The following is an 18,232-nucleotide window of genomic DNA, read 5'->3' on the forward strand; positions in this document are numbered from 1 at the left end:
AGCAAAATATTACTTTGCAAATACAAGAATCTACCTACTTACATATCTCCATTCAACGAAGGCAAAGCATAGAAATACTGTTACGATTCCTAAATAGCGGCAATATAACGACAGTCTATACAAAACTGTTATATAAATTAAACTATGCAATGTATATAAACTATACGTTACAAAACACGCAAACTGAAATGAGAAGCACACATTTCTTTATAAACGATCCACACAAAATGGTGGAAAGAGCTTCTCAAATTCTGGAGACCTGTTCTCGTATTCCAGGGACACTTAAGAACACAAATATTTATGGTACGCCTCTCGAGCAGAAAAACAAAGCCCTTTATCGATGCAGAAGATGAGTTAAAGAGGAAAGGGGAGGGAAATCCGCCCCTCGCAGACTCCAAGCACCCCCTGGGATTAACCTTTAATTCTATCATGACTTGACAGCCCCTTTCGTCCTTGAAGAGGGCTCCGCATCGTCCTTGATGTTTCGATCGAAATGAAATTTGAAAAATTTCAGAGGATTCTCGTGATACAAGGGTCAATTAGGACAAGAACGTCTTGGAATACACTTGGCAAATATTTATGAATAATCTGTTAAAAAAGAAGATCCGAAAGGAGCACTCTATTGACCCGGGTTATTCAAATATTCCGATCCGTCATTGGAAAAACTACATTCAGACGACATCCAGTGAAAATTCAGGCCACGAGCTGGGGCTTGATTATTATTGACGATGCTTCAAATCTGTGTCACAACGAGATAAATTGTCGTTCCATTGAACGGAAGTTTCATGGAGTAATGAATCATCGAACATTAAATGTCACCGGCCATTTTCTCGTACGGTCTAATAATACTGGGGTCTATTAATAACTAGTGTGTTTCGTAATTGTGAGGATATCTTGCAACAAGTGGCGTACTTAATACGTTCTTAGAGCAAATGTATAGGAGATCAAGTCAGAGGCGGTATAGTAGATTTTAGTGCAATTTTTCTAAGTTAGCTTTTGCTAAGTTAGGTTAGGTTGACGGAAAGGGGGTATATTGGGATTTGTGGACGTGGGGATATAGGGGTATGGAGATGTAGAGAAATGGAGACGTGGGGATATTGGGATGTGAGGATATTGGGGCGTAGGGGTATTGGGATGTAGGGATATCGGGACGTAGGGGATTTGGAACGTAGGGATACTGGGACGTGTGGGTATCGGGACGTAGGGATACTGGGACGTGTGGGTATCGGGACGTAGGGATACTGGGACGTGTGGATATCGGGATGCGTGGGTATCGGGACGCGTGGGTATCGGGACGCGTGGGTATCGGGACGTAGGGATACTGGGACGTGCGGATATCGGGACGTAGGGATACTAGGACGCGTGAATATCGGGACGCGTGGGTATCGGGACGCGTGGATATCGGGACGCGTGGGTATCGGGACGCGTGGGTATCGGGACGTAGGGATACTGGGACGCGTGGATATCGGGACGCGTGGGTATCGGGACGCGTGGGTATCGGGACGTAGGGATACTGGGACGCGTGGGTATCGGGACGTAGGGATACTGGGACGCGTGGATATCGGGACGCGTGGGTATCGGGACGCGTGGATATCGGGACGCGTGGGTATCGGGACGCGTGGGTATCGGGACGTAGGGATACTGGGACGCGTGGATATCGGGACGCGTGGGTATCGGGACGCGTGGATATCGGGACGTAGGGATACTAGGACGCGTGGATATCGGGACGCGTGGATATCGGGACGCGTGGATATCGGGACGCGTGGATATCGGGACGCGTGGATATCGGGACGCGTGGGTATCGGGACGCGTGGGTATCGGGACGCGTGGGTATCGGGACGCGTGGGTATCGGGACTTAGGGATACTGGGACGCGTGGATATCGGGACGCGTGGGTATCGGGATGCGTGGGTATCGGGACGTAGGGATACTGGGACGCGTGGATATCGGGACGCGTGGGTATTGGGACGCGTGGATATCGGGACGCGTGGGTATCGGGACGCGTGGATATCGGGACGCGTGGGTATCGGGACGCGTGGATATCGGGACGCGTGGATATCGGGACGCGTGGATATCGGGACGTAGGAATACTGGGACGCGTGGGTATCGGGACGTAGAAATACTGGGACGTGTGGGTATCGGGACGCGTGGGTATCGGAACGTAGCGACATTGCAACATAGGCACAAGAGGACGTGATGACTACTGACCCATAGAGATACCGGTCATAGGGGTATCGAACGTAGGGACATCGTTACGTAAGAATATCAGAACGTAAGGATATTGGAACATAGGGACATCCAGACGAGGAGACCTCAAGACGTATGAACATCGTAACGTGGCTATATCTGACGCAAGGATATTGCAGCATAGGGACATCCTGATGTGGGGATCCCAAGATGAAGGTACATACAGAAGTAGCAGTATTTGGATATAGTTATATTGGGACATAGAGACATCGGATGTAAAGCTATCAGGAGGGATATTGAGACAAAGGTACATCAGGACATGGGTATACTGAGACGTTGGTATATGTGGACGATACTAGGACGATATGTGGACGATATGTAACGATACTAGAACGATATGTGGACGATATGTAACGATACTAGAACGATATGTGGACGATATGTAACGATACTAGAACGATATGTGGACGATATGTAACGATACTAGGACGTAGTGCTATGGGATGTACCTATGTCTCTACTAAAAGTCAAGTTGTTTTACTTTGTTTGCTCAAATTATGTCTCTAATGAAAGTCAAGTTTCACCTTGTTTCCCAAATTCCAACAATGCAATTTACTACATCTCTCTACTCTTCCACTTACAAATTTGTCCATTACATACTGAACAATTTCGTTCTCCTCTCTATCCACGTCCGATCTCCTCCATCACTCCTCAACCTTTTTCTCAATCTAAAAGAGACAGTTCCCCAAATTGACCTCATACATTTCCCCCAGCAAAAACTGCCCTCCAAACTGACTCCCGTGCAAAAAACGAGAGGCACAAATTGGAACGCCAAAGAAATCGTGTTAGGTTAGTTTCCAGAAAGCAGTCACCGTCGGTAAAACAGTGATCTACCATTGTTTACCTGTCTCACGGGTAAAGTTAGGTTTTTTGGTGGTAGAATAGAGAATAAGCACAGGGAAAATTGTAGAGAAGGGTGCGTCAGCCGTTGGTTTCTCTCGTATCGTTGCAATCCCACAGACAATCCGTAAGGGCTTAACGCTGTTTCAACAAGGGATTACTGCCGCTTCCCTCAGCCTAACGACACCCGATCCACCGTATCCGTACCAGGGACAAACATTTAAATTGCCAAGATTACTGCTCTCGTGCGCGGACGAAACTTTTTCTAGACCTCGATAAATATCTTGGGTTTCGGTGACGGTGTCGCTTAATCGAGATTTATGACGTTCGTCTGGCGATGGAATACCAAATATTTTGCAAATTGATGCTTCGTGGAGAGAAATGTGGGCCGTTTATAAATTGGGGCGAAGATTACAAGCTGGGAAATTGATAGGGTGGAAAATTGGGGAATTTAGAAAATGGGGAAATTTGATGAAACTTTGAAATTTGAAATTTGGAGTACACTCTCCCTATATGGCCTCTCTATATAAATAGCAGAGTCTGGGGAATATTGACTGTTTCCAGAGATTTCAACGAAGGGGTGCTTACGTATTTGAGCATTGTATCTGTGCAAATATAAATTCGTTATTTGTGATAGGAACACGGTGCACTCTTGTTATATTGCCATTTAGAAGATCCATAAAAGCAGAATATTGTTTCGCAAAATATTGGCGCAAATAATGGTTCAGAACTCTTGTAATGATTCTCAAGTAGTGGTAGATATTCTTACAAGTCACTTTGCATTCTCTCGTTATATCGCCGGTCCTTCATAAAACTCGTATATGGTCAATCTATGAAATCTAAAATGTAAGAGAACGGGGGATTTGGAAGACTAACTAAATTTTGCAAATTTCTAATAGGCACTCTCCCTATATAGCCTCTCTATACAAGTACCAAGTCTACTTGGGGGATGTTGACTATTTCCAGAGATTTCAACGAAGGGGTGCTTATATATTTGAGAATTGTATTTGTGCAAATATAAATTCGTTATTTGTGATAGTAACACAGTGCACTCGTTATATTGCCATTTAGGAGATCCATAAAAGCAGAACATTTTTTCGCAAAATACTGGTTCGAATAATGGTTCAGAACTCTTGTAATGATTCTCAAGTAGTGGTAGATATTCTTACAAGTCACTTTGCATTCTCTCGTTATATCGCCGATTCTTCATAAAACTTGTATATGATCAATTTATGAAATCTGAAATGTAAGAAAACGGGAGATTCGAACGATTGACTAAATTTTGCAAATTTCTAGTATGCACTCTTCCTATATAGCCTCTCTATATAAGTACCAAGTCCTAGGGAATGTTGACTGTTTCCAGAGATTTCAACGAAACGAGTATTCACATATTCGAGGATTGTACCTATAGACACATAAATTCATCATTAGCGATACGAACACAATTCACTCTCGTTATATTGCCAGTTTACAAATTTTCCCAAACTTCCTACATTTCACCAATTTCCCAATACCTCTAAAAACCCCCCCATTTCCCTTAATTTCCCAATTTCCTCAACCGACAGTACTCCAATTGACCACTCGCCAAAGACATCCTCCATGCTGGCAAGCGGACAAAAACCCGCGCGAGTATTTGGCAGGCGAAAATAGAGCGGATCACCGGTGCTTTCTTCGACTCGATTCTTATCGTCCCGAAAGAAAGTCTGGCACGACACAGGTTTTACGTCGATGCAAGAAGCGATAAAGTCGAAGCTGCCGGTAAATCGATATCCTTCCACGAACGTTCGCACTCGAGTTTTTCTTTTCTCGGCCACTTTCAGGATCTTTTTTAAGTCTGGAAAGAAGGTAGGGGCGCCTTTGTCGCTCGGATACGCTCTTCCTCGCTTGCCCTTACTACTTCATTAGATAGAGGTTATTCGAACACCTCTCCTTCGAACCGTACATCTTTTTGGAGCTGGATTTTAAATTTACTAGAGGGGTGCTTTAAAAGCTTTCGCGGTTTTCGTTAGCGGATCTGAAGGTTCTTTTATGAGTGATGCTCTTTTTGGGTCTGCGCGACCCGAAATTAAGGTTGGGGTGTGCGACGCTTTTTATGCAATTTTTTATATTTTTTTTCGGAGTGAACTTAATTTTTTAAATTTTTATCTATGTTGTTATTTAGATTCTTTTATGTTATCTATATTGTTATCTATATTTTTTTATGTTATCTATATTATTATCTATATTTTTCTATGTTATCTATATTATTATCTAGATTCATCTATGTTATCTATATTGTTATCTACATTCTTCTATGTTATCTATATTATTGCCTACATTCTTCAATGTTATGTATATTGTTATCTATATTTTTCTATGTTATGTATATTGTTATCTACATTTTTCTATGTTATCTATATTATTATCTACATTCATCTATGTTATCTATATTATTATCTACATTTTGCTACATTATCTATATTATTATCTACATTCATCTATGTTATCTATACTATTGTCTACATTCTTCTATGTTATGTATATTGTTATCTATATTTTTCTATGTTATCTATATTATTATCTACATTCATCTATGTTATCTATATTGTTATCTATATTTTTCTATGTTATCTATATTATTATCTACATTCATCTATGTTATCTATATTGTTATCTATATTTTTCTATGTTATCTATATTATTATCTACATTCTTCTATGTTATCTATATTATTGCCTACATTCTTCTATGTTATCTATATTATTATCTACATTTTGCTACATTATCTACAGTATTATCTACATCCTTCTATATTATCTACATAATTATCTACATTCTTCTACATTATCTATATTATTATCCACATTCTGCTACATTATCTATATCATTATCTACATCCTTCTATATTATCTATATTATTATCTACATTCTCAGACTATTTTTATAGAGAAACATTGTTACTTTCTCAGTAAACTAATTTAAAAAAATAATCCAGCTAAAGTTCCATGAAATAGACAAGCTTATAGCACATTACTTTAGGAAAAATAAATATCTAAATTGCACAGAATATTTTCATTGTGTTTCATTGAAAAATTATTACTTTCATTTGTATAGCATAATTCAAAAAACATTCATCTTAATTATTTAACAGAGAAATTACTTTATGTTTTGAAGTATGGTACACATAAAAATAACCTAACCTGAAAGAGTTAAAATGAAGTTGTTAAAAGAAGAGGAACAGTCGCGACATTAATTTTAATCCCATCGCAAATATTTACGCCCGTAAGTTTGTTAAGTAACGATTGCTTAATGCCCGAGTCAGAGTAAGCAATCAAACGGAATTATGGAAAGCTTCTCTTTGAGCAACACTTGCTCTTTGATCTCGAACGCAACGTATTTTCGCCGAGAGCCTCTTTTGCGGTGCGATCTCAGGAGCAAATAATGCTCCAAGGGTAGAAAGAAGGGTGAGCAAGAACACGTTCTGTAAACCTATACATAATAGATAATGGAGATCCGGAAAATTCGATATTTTTCTTCCAGAGCCTCTTCTTTGTCAAAACACTCCTCCATTTATTTTCTTTTTAGGAAAATATGACGACTTGCCATTAATTAACAATAACAAATTATACATCAATTTTAATTTAATTCGGTATTATATTAAATTTAATATTTTTTCTAATTGAATTCCATATTTGATTTTATCTAAATATCAAATGAAAATTGTATGAAAATTTGAATTAAATTTAACAGAAGGTAAATAAAATTTTTAATAAAAATTTCAATCCAAATTTAAAAAAATATTGATAGGTAATAATACATTTATTATTTCATGAATTTTAATAAAAGTTAATTGAAATAGTGAATGTAAAAAAATAGTAATTGTTAAAAAGTTCAAATGAGTTCTGAAATTTAAATTTGTCCATATATAGAAAATAGTTGAACGAAGAAAAACTTATTGGGACACGTGATAAAATCGTTACAGTGATCTTAGACACGCGATGCAATGACGTGTATTCTCTGTAACGGTGATATTTAAAGATGCAAATTACAATGTACGTGGCCCTGGGCGAAACACGTGCAGGATTAACCAAGTAACATTATAATGACACCCTTATCTAGATAATCTGGTGAAATCGAGAAAAAACTTGGATATGAATATGTTTCTGATATGTACAGTGGCTGCTTGTTGTATTGCCAAAATGGGAAATTGGATAATTGGGAAAATGGGAAATGGGAAGAGTGGGAAATAGGAAAAGATGGAAATTTGAAAAGTGGGAAATCGGAAAATTGGAAAATGGGAAAAGTGGGAAATGGGGAAATTGGAAAATGGAAAAATGGGAAATGGGAAGAGTGGAAAATTGGAAAATTGGAAAAGATGGAAATTTGAAAAGTGGGAAATCGGAAAATTGGAAAATGGGAAAGGTGGGAAATTGGGAAATTGGGAAATTGGAAAATGGAAAAATGGGAAAGTGGGAAATTGGAAGAGTGGAAAATTGGAAAAGATGGAAATTTGAAAAGTGGGAAATCGAAAAATTGGAAAATGGGAAAAGTGGGAAATTAGAAAATGGAAAAATGGGAAAGTGGGATTTAGAAAAGTGGGAAATTGGAAGAATGGAATATTAGAGAAGATGGAAATTGGAAGAGTGGAAAATTGAAAAAGATGGAAATGGGAAAAGTGGGAAATTGGAAGAGTAGAAAATTGGAAAATTGGAAAACTGGAAAATTCAAAAATTGATAAACTGAAAAAATAAAAAAAGTCGAACTGTGAATCCAAAAACTTAAAAATTATAAAATCATAAAATGTACATATATGAAACATACTCTATACTTCTCACACAAAATCATAAGCATGAAAATATTACAAAGAACGTGCACAGCAAACGAACATACAAGAAGAACGTTCACCAGCGAGAAAGAAGGGGAAAAAGTTCGATCAGCCAGTTTCTCCTTACTTCTTACCCTCGGACGCTACGGTGTCCGTAGGGATTCATAAGAAAAGTTACGTGTATTTGCTGCTGACTCCCAACGTGGAGTTTTTCACGAACACCCTTTTTTCTGAAGCACCTACGACTTCCTCGCTTGGAGTAAACCGTTGCCTCCTCGTTATAGGATCAACCGCTTTCCCTGGATTTCCAGAAAACTTTCCACGATATTCTCCTTCGGAACTTTGTACGTCGATGAAATTCCTAGATCGACTATTAAATTTACCACCTTCAAACTCTTTATGGAGGCATTGATTCTTTATGGGTATACTAGTTAACGAGCGAAAATAGGGTATTAGGTTAACTTGGGAAAATTAAGGAAAATTAAAAAATTAAGGACGTGGATAATTTGAAAACTTTTAAGTTGATAAATAATATTGTGAAAGATATAATTGAGAAAGGGAAAGAAGGGAGAAATTCAGGAATTGAGGATTGGCAAATGGGAAAATTGGGAGAATGGGACTTTAGAAAATGTGGAACTTTGGAAAATTGGGACTTTTGGAAATTGGGACGTTGGGAAATTGGATCCTTGGGAAATTGAGACCTTGGAGAATTGGGACTTTGGGAGATTGGAACCTTGGGAGATTGGGACTTTGGGAGATTGGGACCTTGGGAGATTGGGACGTTGGGAAATTGGGACCTTTGGAAATTGGGACCTTCGGAAATCGGGACCTTGGGAAATTGAGACCTTGGAGAATTGGGACTTTGGGAAATTGGGACCTTGGGAGATTGGGAACTTGGGAAATTGGAAATTTGGGAGATTGGGACTTTGGGAGATTGGGACTTTGGGAGATTGGGACTTTGGGAAATTGGGACCTTTGGAAATTGGGACCTTCGGAAATCGGGACCTTGGGAAATTGAGACCTTGGAGAATTGGGACTTTGGGAAATTGGGACCTTGGGAGATTGGGAACTTGGGAAATTGGGACCTTGGGAAATTGGGACCTTCGGAAATTGGGACCTTCGGAAATCGGGACCTTGGGAAATTGAGACCTTGGAGAATTGGGACTTTGGGAAATTGGAATCTTGGGAAATTGGGACCTTGGGAGATTGGGACCTTGGGAGATTGGGACCTTGGCAGATTGGGACCTTGGCAGATTGGGACCTTGGAAAATTGGGACCTTAGGAAATTAGGACCCTGGGAAATTTGCACCCTGGGGAAATTGGAACCTTGGGAAATTAGGACCTTGGAAAATTGCGAAAGTGGGAAATTGGAACAGTGGGAAATATGGAAAAGTAGGAAATTGGAAAAATGGGAAATTGGAAAAGTGGAAAATTGAAAAAATAAAAAATTGGGAGTGTGGAAAATTAGAAATTCCGAAAGTAAATTTAAAAATTACTGTAATAAATAAACAACCACCCGAAATCCAAAGGATTTTAATAAACACCCTCCTTTCCCAGCCCCCGAATCTAAAATTTATTTCCTCGCCCGTTCTTTGTCCGCTTTCCCAAGCCTGATTCTGCTCGACAATCGACTCTTTGCGTTCTCCGAGGCGAGAAGCTCGTCTCTATAAAATCGTAGCATGGGGTGGACAACCCCCGCGCGGGACCCGTCTATGGGGCTGCAGTTGTCGGAGCCGTGGTGGCGGTAAGCTAATATTACGGTGCCCCGCGGCGAACTGGAAAATTTCATTGAAACTTCCATTATTCATCCGCAAACCAAGCCCCGCTGTCCGTGTGTCCATTTCTACCTCTCCGTGCTTGCAAATTCAATTCGAATTACAAGGGTCCGAATTAGCTGTATCTCGCGGACTTTCTCTATTTCTCATATTTCGACTCACGGTTGTTAATCCATATTTATCTTCGTTCTGCTCGATTGTTGTTACAAAATGATATAATAAAATTGATCGTTATAATAATAGGAACTCATAAGGAAATTCACTGGAGGATAAAATGAAGCCTATTAAAATTTTATGTTTAAAATATTTAAATATATTTAAGTACAGTTATGATACAATCCTCTCATAATTAAAAATTAACGAAATAATTAGGTTTTGAGTAGTTGAAACAATTCTTTTGTCAATTTCTTAGGTTTATATTATATTGTACACTCTCGGTCAATGATGACGCTTAGGCAGTAAGTGTACAGTGTCAGTCAACGATGACTACCGTAGCACTCAACGTGTTAACAAGTGTCTAGTTACTTTAAATTTGAACGTTATCAGACTACATATTGTGAACTTGCAAGAAGAGGAATAATTTGAATAATTATTAAAATTATTATAAAAGAATAATTTCAAAAATATTCAATGACAAGGTTGAAAACTATAAGTGATCACTATAGATTCTCCGTGTTCGCAACAAGTAAGGGTAAAAGTGTGAGAAGAGTACATTGACTCTAACAATGGTCCACGAGTGAATGGAGACCATTTGGTACACATCCGGAAATACATTTTCTCCTGCAGGGGCAAAGTTTAGCCCCTGTGTGGCAAAAGCAATTTTCTCAACAGAACCGAGTACTGCGAATTGCCACTCGTTCGATCTCCCTTTCTCCAGGTTTCGACTTTGTCTGATCGATGGCTCTAACTGGCTGCGATGGGGGCTTCCTTCTCGTTTAACTTGACCAAATCTATAACCAATTTTCCAAAGTCCCAATTTCTCAAGGTCCCAATTTCCCAAAGTCCCCATATTGCAAGGCCCCAATTTCCCAAAGTCCCAATATTGCAAGGTCCCTATTTTCCAAGGCCTCAATTTCCCAAGGTCCCAATTTCCCAAGGTCCCAATCTCCCAAGGTCCCAATCTCTCAAGGTCCCAATCTCCCTAAGTCCCAATCTCCCAAGGTCCCAATCTCCCTAGGCCCCAATCTCCCAAGATCCCAATCTCCCTAAGTCCCAATCTTCCTAAGTCCCAATCTCCCTAAGTCCCAATCTCCCAAGGTGCCAATCTTCCTAAGTCCCAAACTCCCAAGGTCCCAATCTCCCAAGGCCCCAATCTCCCAAGATCCCAATCTCCCAAGATCCCAATCTCCCTAAGTCCCAATCTCCCAAGGTTCCAATCTCCCTAAGTCCCAATCTCCCAAGGTGCCAATCTCCCTAAGTCCCAATCTCCCAAGGTGCCAATCTTCCAAAGTCCCAAACTCCCAAGGTCCCAATCTCCCAAGGCCCCAATCTCCCAAGATCCCAATCTCCCAAGATCCCAATCTCCCTAAGTCCCAATCTCCCAAGGTCCCAATCTCCCTAAGTCCAAATCTCCCAAGGTGCCAATCTTCCTAAGTCCCAAACTCCCAAGGTCCCAATCTCCCAAGGTCCCAATCTCCCTAAGTCCCAATCTCCCAAGGTGCCAATCTTCCTAAGTCCCAAACTCCCAAGGTCCCAATCTCCCTAAGTCCCAATCTTCCTAAGTCCCAAACTCCCAAGGTCCCAATTTCCCAAAGTCCCAATCAACTTCCATCTCAATTCACCGATGTCCTTAATGTTCTTCCACATTTTCAATAAATTCATTTAAAGACCATTTCTATTTTATTTTAAATATTTCAACATAAACTTGAAGGTAGAAATGAAACTGTCAACTGTGTTCTTCCCCCGTCGTTGTCGTAATATTTGCATTGTTTGAGCATTGCACGAGGGCCATCTTTCCTTCCCTTCCGTTTCAGCGAACCGTTACGAGAGGAGTCGGTGCACGAGCCCCCGTAAATCCATTTATTTATTTATTTATGTGGCACGGTACGGCCATGGGGACGCGGCGTAGGCTTACATGCATCGAACGGGGATTCCCCTGGGACCGCCAGAACGGAATGGGACGATCGCAAAAGTCACGGAGAACGCGACGGATATTCCGTGTAGGTTGATGCCGTTGGAAGTGAATTCTCTGGAGGCAACGTGGACTGAAACGAAAATGCTGTTGTGCCACTTACACGGAAAGAACCCCTCTTTTTCCCTTTTGCCTATTACCGTTGCCTCTATTATTTCACGCTCTTATTCCGCGAATATTTCACATTTTCGCGGTGCGATTTCATATTATGTATATTGTGTTCTATGTATATTGTACGTTCGATATTTCCATATTCTAACAACTTTTCCATTTTTACATTTTCCTTTATTTCTCAGTTTTTTCCTATTTTACCAATTTCTCACGTTTCCTAATTTTTACAAATTTTCTTCATTTTCCATTGTCCTAATTTCTCAATTCCCCAATTTATCTATTTTTTAATTTTACTATTTCTTCAATTTCCCATTTTCCCAATTTCCCAATTTCCCAAGGCTCCAATTTCCCAAATTACCAATTTTCTAAAGCCCCAATTTCCCAAATTACCAATTTTCTAAAGCCCCAATTTCCCAAGGTTTCAATTTCCCAATTTCCCAATTTCCCAATTTCCCAATTTCCCATTTCCCCAATTTCCCAATTTCCCAAGGCTCTAATTCCCCAAATTACCAATTTTCTAAAGCCCCAATTTCCCAAGGTTCCAATTTCCCAATTTCCCAATTTCCCAATTTCCCAATTTCCCATTTCCCAAGGCTCCAATTTCCCAAATTTCCAATTTTCTAAAGCCCCAATTTCCCAATTTCCTAATTTCCCAATTTCCCAATTTCCCAATTTCCTAATTTCCCAATTTCCCAATTTCCCAATTTCCCATTTCCCCAATTTCCCAAGGCTCTAATTTCCCAAATTTCCAATTTTCTAAAGCCCCAATTTCCCAAGGTTCCAATTTTCTAAAGCCCCAATTTCCCAATTTCTCAATTTCCCAATTTCCCCAGTTGCCCATTTCCCCAATTTCCCAATTTCCCAATTTTCCATCCCCCTCCACACACATAAACCATCATACCTCCAGCATTGCTCCACTCCCTCCGCAATCACACCCCTAAACCGACCTACCATTTCCCACGTCATCTCAATAACATCACACCACATAATTTCTCGTACTCACCCAGTTGTTAACCTTCTGTTTGCGTTCCAGAAGTCGTTGCTGAAGCTTAGGACCAGGACCAGACAGAAAAGCCCTGACCAAGGTCCTATTCTTCTCCAAATGATCCGGAGCGACCACCTCAACCTGGGTCAGGTACTTTTGCATCGTCGTCTCCAGATCCGGAACCGGAAGACTCGGTAGTCTGTCTTCGCTCTGCAAAACGAAAGAAACGAACAATAGTTTAATCCACTGTGGTTAATTGTTCTCCATTGTTATGTTAATTTATGGAACTCTCAGCGAAGCGGAAGGGACGATTTATCTGCTTGAACTGGCACCCGCGGTATCTATAATGCTGTTTAAAGGTTAATTCCCGTGAAGCTGACATTTTCCAATAAAGCTTGATAAATTAACGCGTCGGTGCTGACATGGTAAATTGTTTAAATAAAATTCAATGTCAAGCTGGTGCCAGATATATTGATAAGGATATATACTTTGATGTTTAACGTTTGTTGAATTATAATTGTTTTTGATAGAATCGCAGGTGGCGACACCTGAGATGCAGAGGTCAATGAACTTCTGAACAAAATGGAGGATTAGGGAAATTGATTCATAGGTGCTTTTTTGTATTGGTTTTAAACCATTTTCACTTTGTGAAGGTGATATGTTTTGGACTGTTGTGAACAATGGGAGGAAATGTGGTAAGCGGAGAAAATTTGGGAAAATTGGGGAAATGGGAAATAGGGAGATGGGAAATTGGGGAAATGGGAAATTGGAAGAAGGGAAGTTGGAAAAATGGAAAATCAGGAAAATGTGAAATTGGGACCTTAGGAAATTAGGACATTGGAAAATTGGGACTTTGGGAAATTGGGACCTTGGGAAATTAGGACATTTGATAATTGGGACTTTGGGAAATTGGGACTTTGGGAAATTGGGACCTTGAGAAATTTGGACCTTGGGAAATTGGGACCTTAGGAAATTGGGACCTTGGGAAATTAGAAGCGTGGGAAATATGGGAGAGTGGGAAATTGGGAAAATGGGAAATCGGAAGTGTGGGAAATATGGGAGAGTGGAAAACTGGAAGTGTGGGAAATCGGAAGTGTGGGAAATATGGGAGAGTGGAAAACTGGAAGTGTGGGAAATTGGGAAAATGGGAAATTGGAAGTGTGGGAAATATGGGGGAATGGGAAATTGGGAAAATGGGAAATTGGAAGTGTGGGAAATATGGGAGAGTGGAAAATTGGGAAAGTAGGATGTTGCGAGAGTGGGAAATTGGAAAATTCGACAACTGGTAATTTGGGAAATGGGAAAAGCAAAAAATTGAAAAATTGAAAAATTGAAAAATTGAAAAATTTAAAAATTGAAAAATTTAAAAATTGAAAAATTGAAAAATTGAAAAATTGAAAAATCGAAAAATCGAAAAATTGAAAAATTGAAAAATTATAAAGAACAAATTTTAACTATTTTCACATGAACCTTCCACACAATAAAGAGCTAAAAGGGAAATACATAGGAGGCCATTACCGAACGATCCCCCCTCCCCGTTTCCCCCGGCTGCACTTGCCGGAAGCATCTTGCGACGAACGAGGAAGGGTCGCGCCGTGTTCAGGTTCGCGTAGAGTTGGTCTTGTTAGGTTGGCAAAAGGGGATTCTGTTCAACCAACCGTACTGGCCTTAAGGGCTCTCGCTCCCATAGACACGCTTCGTTTCTCAATTGATTCTTTATTTTACAATTGCCGTGACATCGTAAAGGCCAACGAACACTGGGCTGCGTCCCTGGATGTACCCCTGTACTCGTTAAGCCTCGAGTACTTGATCGATGTATGCTCGTGTCGATCCAATGACTATGAATCCACTTTCATTCTACTAGTGGTGCTCTAATCACTCAGTAATTAGAGTTAGGGGCTCCAGTTGATATGTTAGTCATTTGATGGCGAGATTTTATTTGGGTGGATGTTTTTGGTGGGTGAGGTGGCTGATGTGATGTCTATGGTTGGACTGTTGGATTGGTCTGTTATGTGGAGCTAGTGTGGACAGTGGACCTAGTGTGGATAGTGAACCTATCTCATCTATGGTACTGTATCTAGTTCTGTCTCATTGTCTAGGATTTATAATTTGTTCTTCTGGCTATTAAGTTTTAGTTCCACATCGACGTCAAGTTTGACAATCGCTTGATGGCTGTAGCACCACATATGTAGCTAGATGTCCTAACATTTGGTTAATGGCTGTAGCGTCACATGTGTAGCTTCATGTCTTATGACACATCCATACAAGTATAAAGTAGTCATTGAGCTAACAATTTATAACGATTGGTTGATGACTCCAGCCTAGTGTTTCTATTTCATCTAGTGATCCTATCTCATCTAGTCCTTAAAACTTGTTGCTTTAGCGGTTAAATTTTAGTTCAACATCGACATCAAGTTTGACAATTGCTTGATGGCTGTAGCATCACATATGTAGCTAGATGTCCTAACATTTAGTTAATGGCTGTAGCGTCACATGTGTAACCTAACGTCTTATGCCACATGCAGACACAAAGTTGTCACTAGCTTTCTCCTGATGTTTTCATACTAAACCATCATGTAATTAATTACTTAATAATAGTCATCAATCCTAACCTATCTTGCATTTTCACTAACAATGTTCAAATAACAGTTACTCATTTTTAATTACAATCTGCTGCATGTGAATGAAGTATCATTACAAAATCTTGACGTAACACAAAATCTTCATATAATACTAAGTCTTGATGTAACAAAAGATGAATTATGAAAGAAAGGAGAGGTGACACGATTGCCAATTGCGTTTTGCCAAAGTGAAATGATATGCAGCGTAGAATGAACGAGGAAACGACATGGCTGCGATTTACGTGACAACTGGCGGCGTCCACTGACACGCTTTCTACGCGTGCTTCCTCGTTGACACGCGGTAATCGCTGGAACACGTAACGAGCCGCAGAGTACGCTCGAAAGCCTTGTTTTCATTTAGTTGGACGCTAGGTTTAATTGGATAAATTTGTAGTTGGATAATTTGATTGTTTGCTCGAGCACCGTCACACATTGTCTCTTGACTCTGAGAAACTGCGTCGGGACTTCATTTCTTACAAAAATCGTTCCATTCTTGGAGAGAATTCAATCGAAGGTGGTTATATGAAAAATTATTGAGAATTCGAGAATGTTGCTTTGGTAATGGGGAAATTTTGGGTGAGAGAATTCTAACCTATATTTCACTTTTATCATTAAATCTATTTTAGTATCGTTAATACTGGTGAAACAAAATTACGTACTGTGCTGCTAATCTAAAAATATTTACAGCGAAAATTGGGGAAAATTGGAAAAGTGTGAAAATCAGAAAATGAAAATTGGGAAATGGGAAATTGGGGAAATTGGGGAAATTGGGGAAATGAGAAATTGGGAAAATGGGAAATTGGGGAAATGAGAAATTGGGGAAATGGGAATTTAGGGAAATGGGGAATTTGGAAAAGGGAAATTGGAAAATTTGAAAATTAGGGAAATGGGAAATTGAGAAATTTGGAAATTTGGAAATTGGAAGAGTGGAGAATTGGGGAAATAGGCAATTGGAAAATTGGAAAATAAAGGAAATGGGAAATTGGGAGATTTGAAAATTGAAAGAGTGGGGAATTGGGAAAATGGGAAAATGGGAAATTGAGGAAATGGAAAATCAAGGAAAAGGGGAAATTGGGAGATTTGGAAATTGGAAGAGTGGGGAAGTGGGGACAAGGGAAATTGGAAATTGGAAAATCAGGGAAATGGGAAATTGGAAAATTAGAAAATCAGGAAAATGGGAAATTGCGAGATTTGGAAATTGGAAGGTTGGAAAATTGGGGAAATGGAGAATTGGAGAATAGGCTAACCTTAATGCCTAACCTAAAAACGCCTGCACACATTTATGCAGTAAAAATGCGTTTATAAATCCAGCATTCGTCACGCAATAACCTAATATAATCCCATAAGTCCTTGTCGATAGAATCGATAGAAATCCAGGCACGAATATTCGAAATCCACGGAGATGTGTTCCGATAAGCCGAGAGCTCGGATCGAGAAGTCGGTCTGAAAGTTTCGGGGGATCCGGCGTGCAAAGGTCGTTAGCGGAGTTACGAACGGTGCATAGCAATGAGCCTTGAAAAAAGGGGGTAGCGAAACCTCATGGGAATCTAGACACCCGTTACATGGAACCCCGTACGAGACGGGGCTACGAACGCGCGGAGGGCCTTCGGGACAAAACTGACTCACGGCAAGCAGGGATAATCGAACTCGTTACGAGCATTCTCTGGATTCGTTTCGTGCGTCGAATAGTTTATACGCACCTTTCGTACTTGGCTTTACGAAATAGATAAACGATGCAAATCTGAATGGGTCGTTGGATTTATATCAAGCTTTAAATGGTACAAGCTAAAATGCTGGTTTAGAAAAAAACTTTTGTTGATGTACAATATTGATATAGGTTCATATATGGTGATATATATATGCTGATTTTATTCAAGTGAACGTGTTCATTGACTTCATTCAAGTTAATATGCTCATTGACTTTATTCAAGTGAATATGTTCATTGACTTGATTCAAGCACATTTGTTTGTTAACTTGATTCAAGTAAGTATATTCATTGATTTCATGCAAGTGAATATGTTCATTGATTTCATTCTAGTGAATATGTTCATTGACTTGATTCAAGTATGTATGTTCATTGATTTCATTCAAGTGAACATGTTCATTGACGTCATTCAAGTAGATATGTTCATTGACTTGATTCAAGTATGTATGTTCATTGATTTCATTCAAGTGAACATGTTCATTGACTTGATTCAAGTATGCATGCTCATTGATTTCATTCAAGTGAACATGTTCATTGACATCATTCAAGTAGATATGTTCATTGATTTCATTCAAGTGAATATGTTCATTGATTTCATTCTAGTGAATATGTTCATTGACTTGACTCAAGTGAATATGTTCATTGACTTGACTCAAGTGAATATGTTCATTGATTTCATTCAAGTGAATATGTTCATTGATTTCATTTAAGTTAATATGTTCATTGCTTTCATTCCAGTGAATATGTTCATCGACTTGATTCAAGTATGTATGTTCATTGATTTCATTCAAGTGAACATGTTCATTGACATCATTCAAGTAGATATGTTCACTGATTTCATTCTAGTGAATATGTTCATTGACTTGATTCAAGTGTATATGCTCATTGATTTCATTCAAGTGAATATGTTCATTGACTTGACTCAAGTGAATATGTTCATTAACATCATTCAAATAAACATGTTCACCTAAGAACATTCTAATATGAAAAACATTTCATGCAAAGATATAATT

The 18,232-nt window shown here is 39.5% G+C and overlaps 1 protein-coding gene across 2 annotated transcripts in view; it reads right to left on the minus strand.

The window, feature by feature from the left end:
• Positions 1-18,232, minus strand: part of ChAT (Choline acetyltransferase) — a 68,520-nt gene that overhangs the window by 34,280 nt on the left and 16,008 nt on the right. For both annotated transcript variants that reach the window (XM_076541224.1, XM_012281817.2), the window contains exon 2: positions 12,911-13,102. In XM_076541224.1, coding sequence (XP_076397339.1) covers positions 12,911-13,054 — 144 coding nt within the window. In that variant the 5' untranslated portion in view covers positions 13,055-13,102. The remainder of the gene's footprint in view (positions 1-12,910; positions 13,103-18,232) is intronic.

Source organism: Megachile rotundata, chromosome 16, assembly GCF_050947335.1.
Source record: "Megachile rotundata isolate GNS110a chromosome 16, iyMegRotu1, whole genome shotgun sequence".
In the NCBI taxonomy this organism is placed as follows: domain Eukaryota; kingdom Metazoa; phylum Arthropoda; class Insecta; order Hymenoptera; family Megachilidae; genus Megachile; species Megachile rotundata.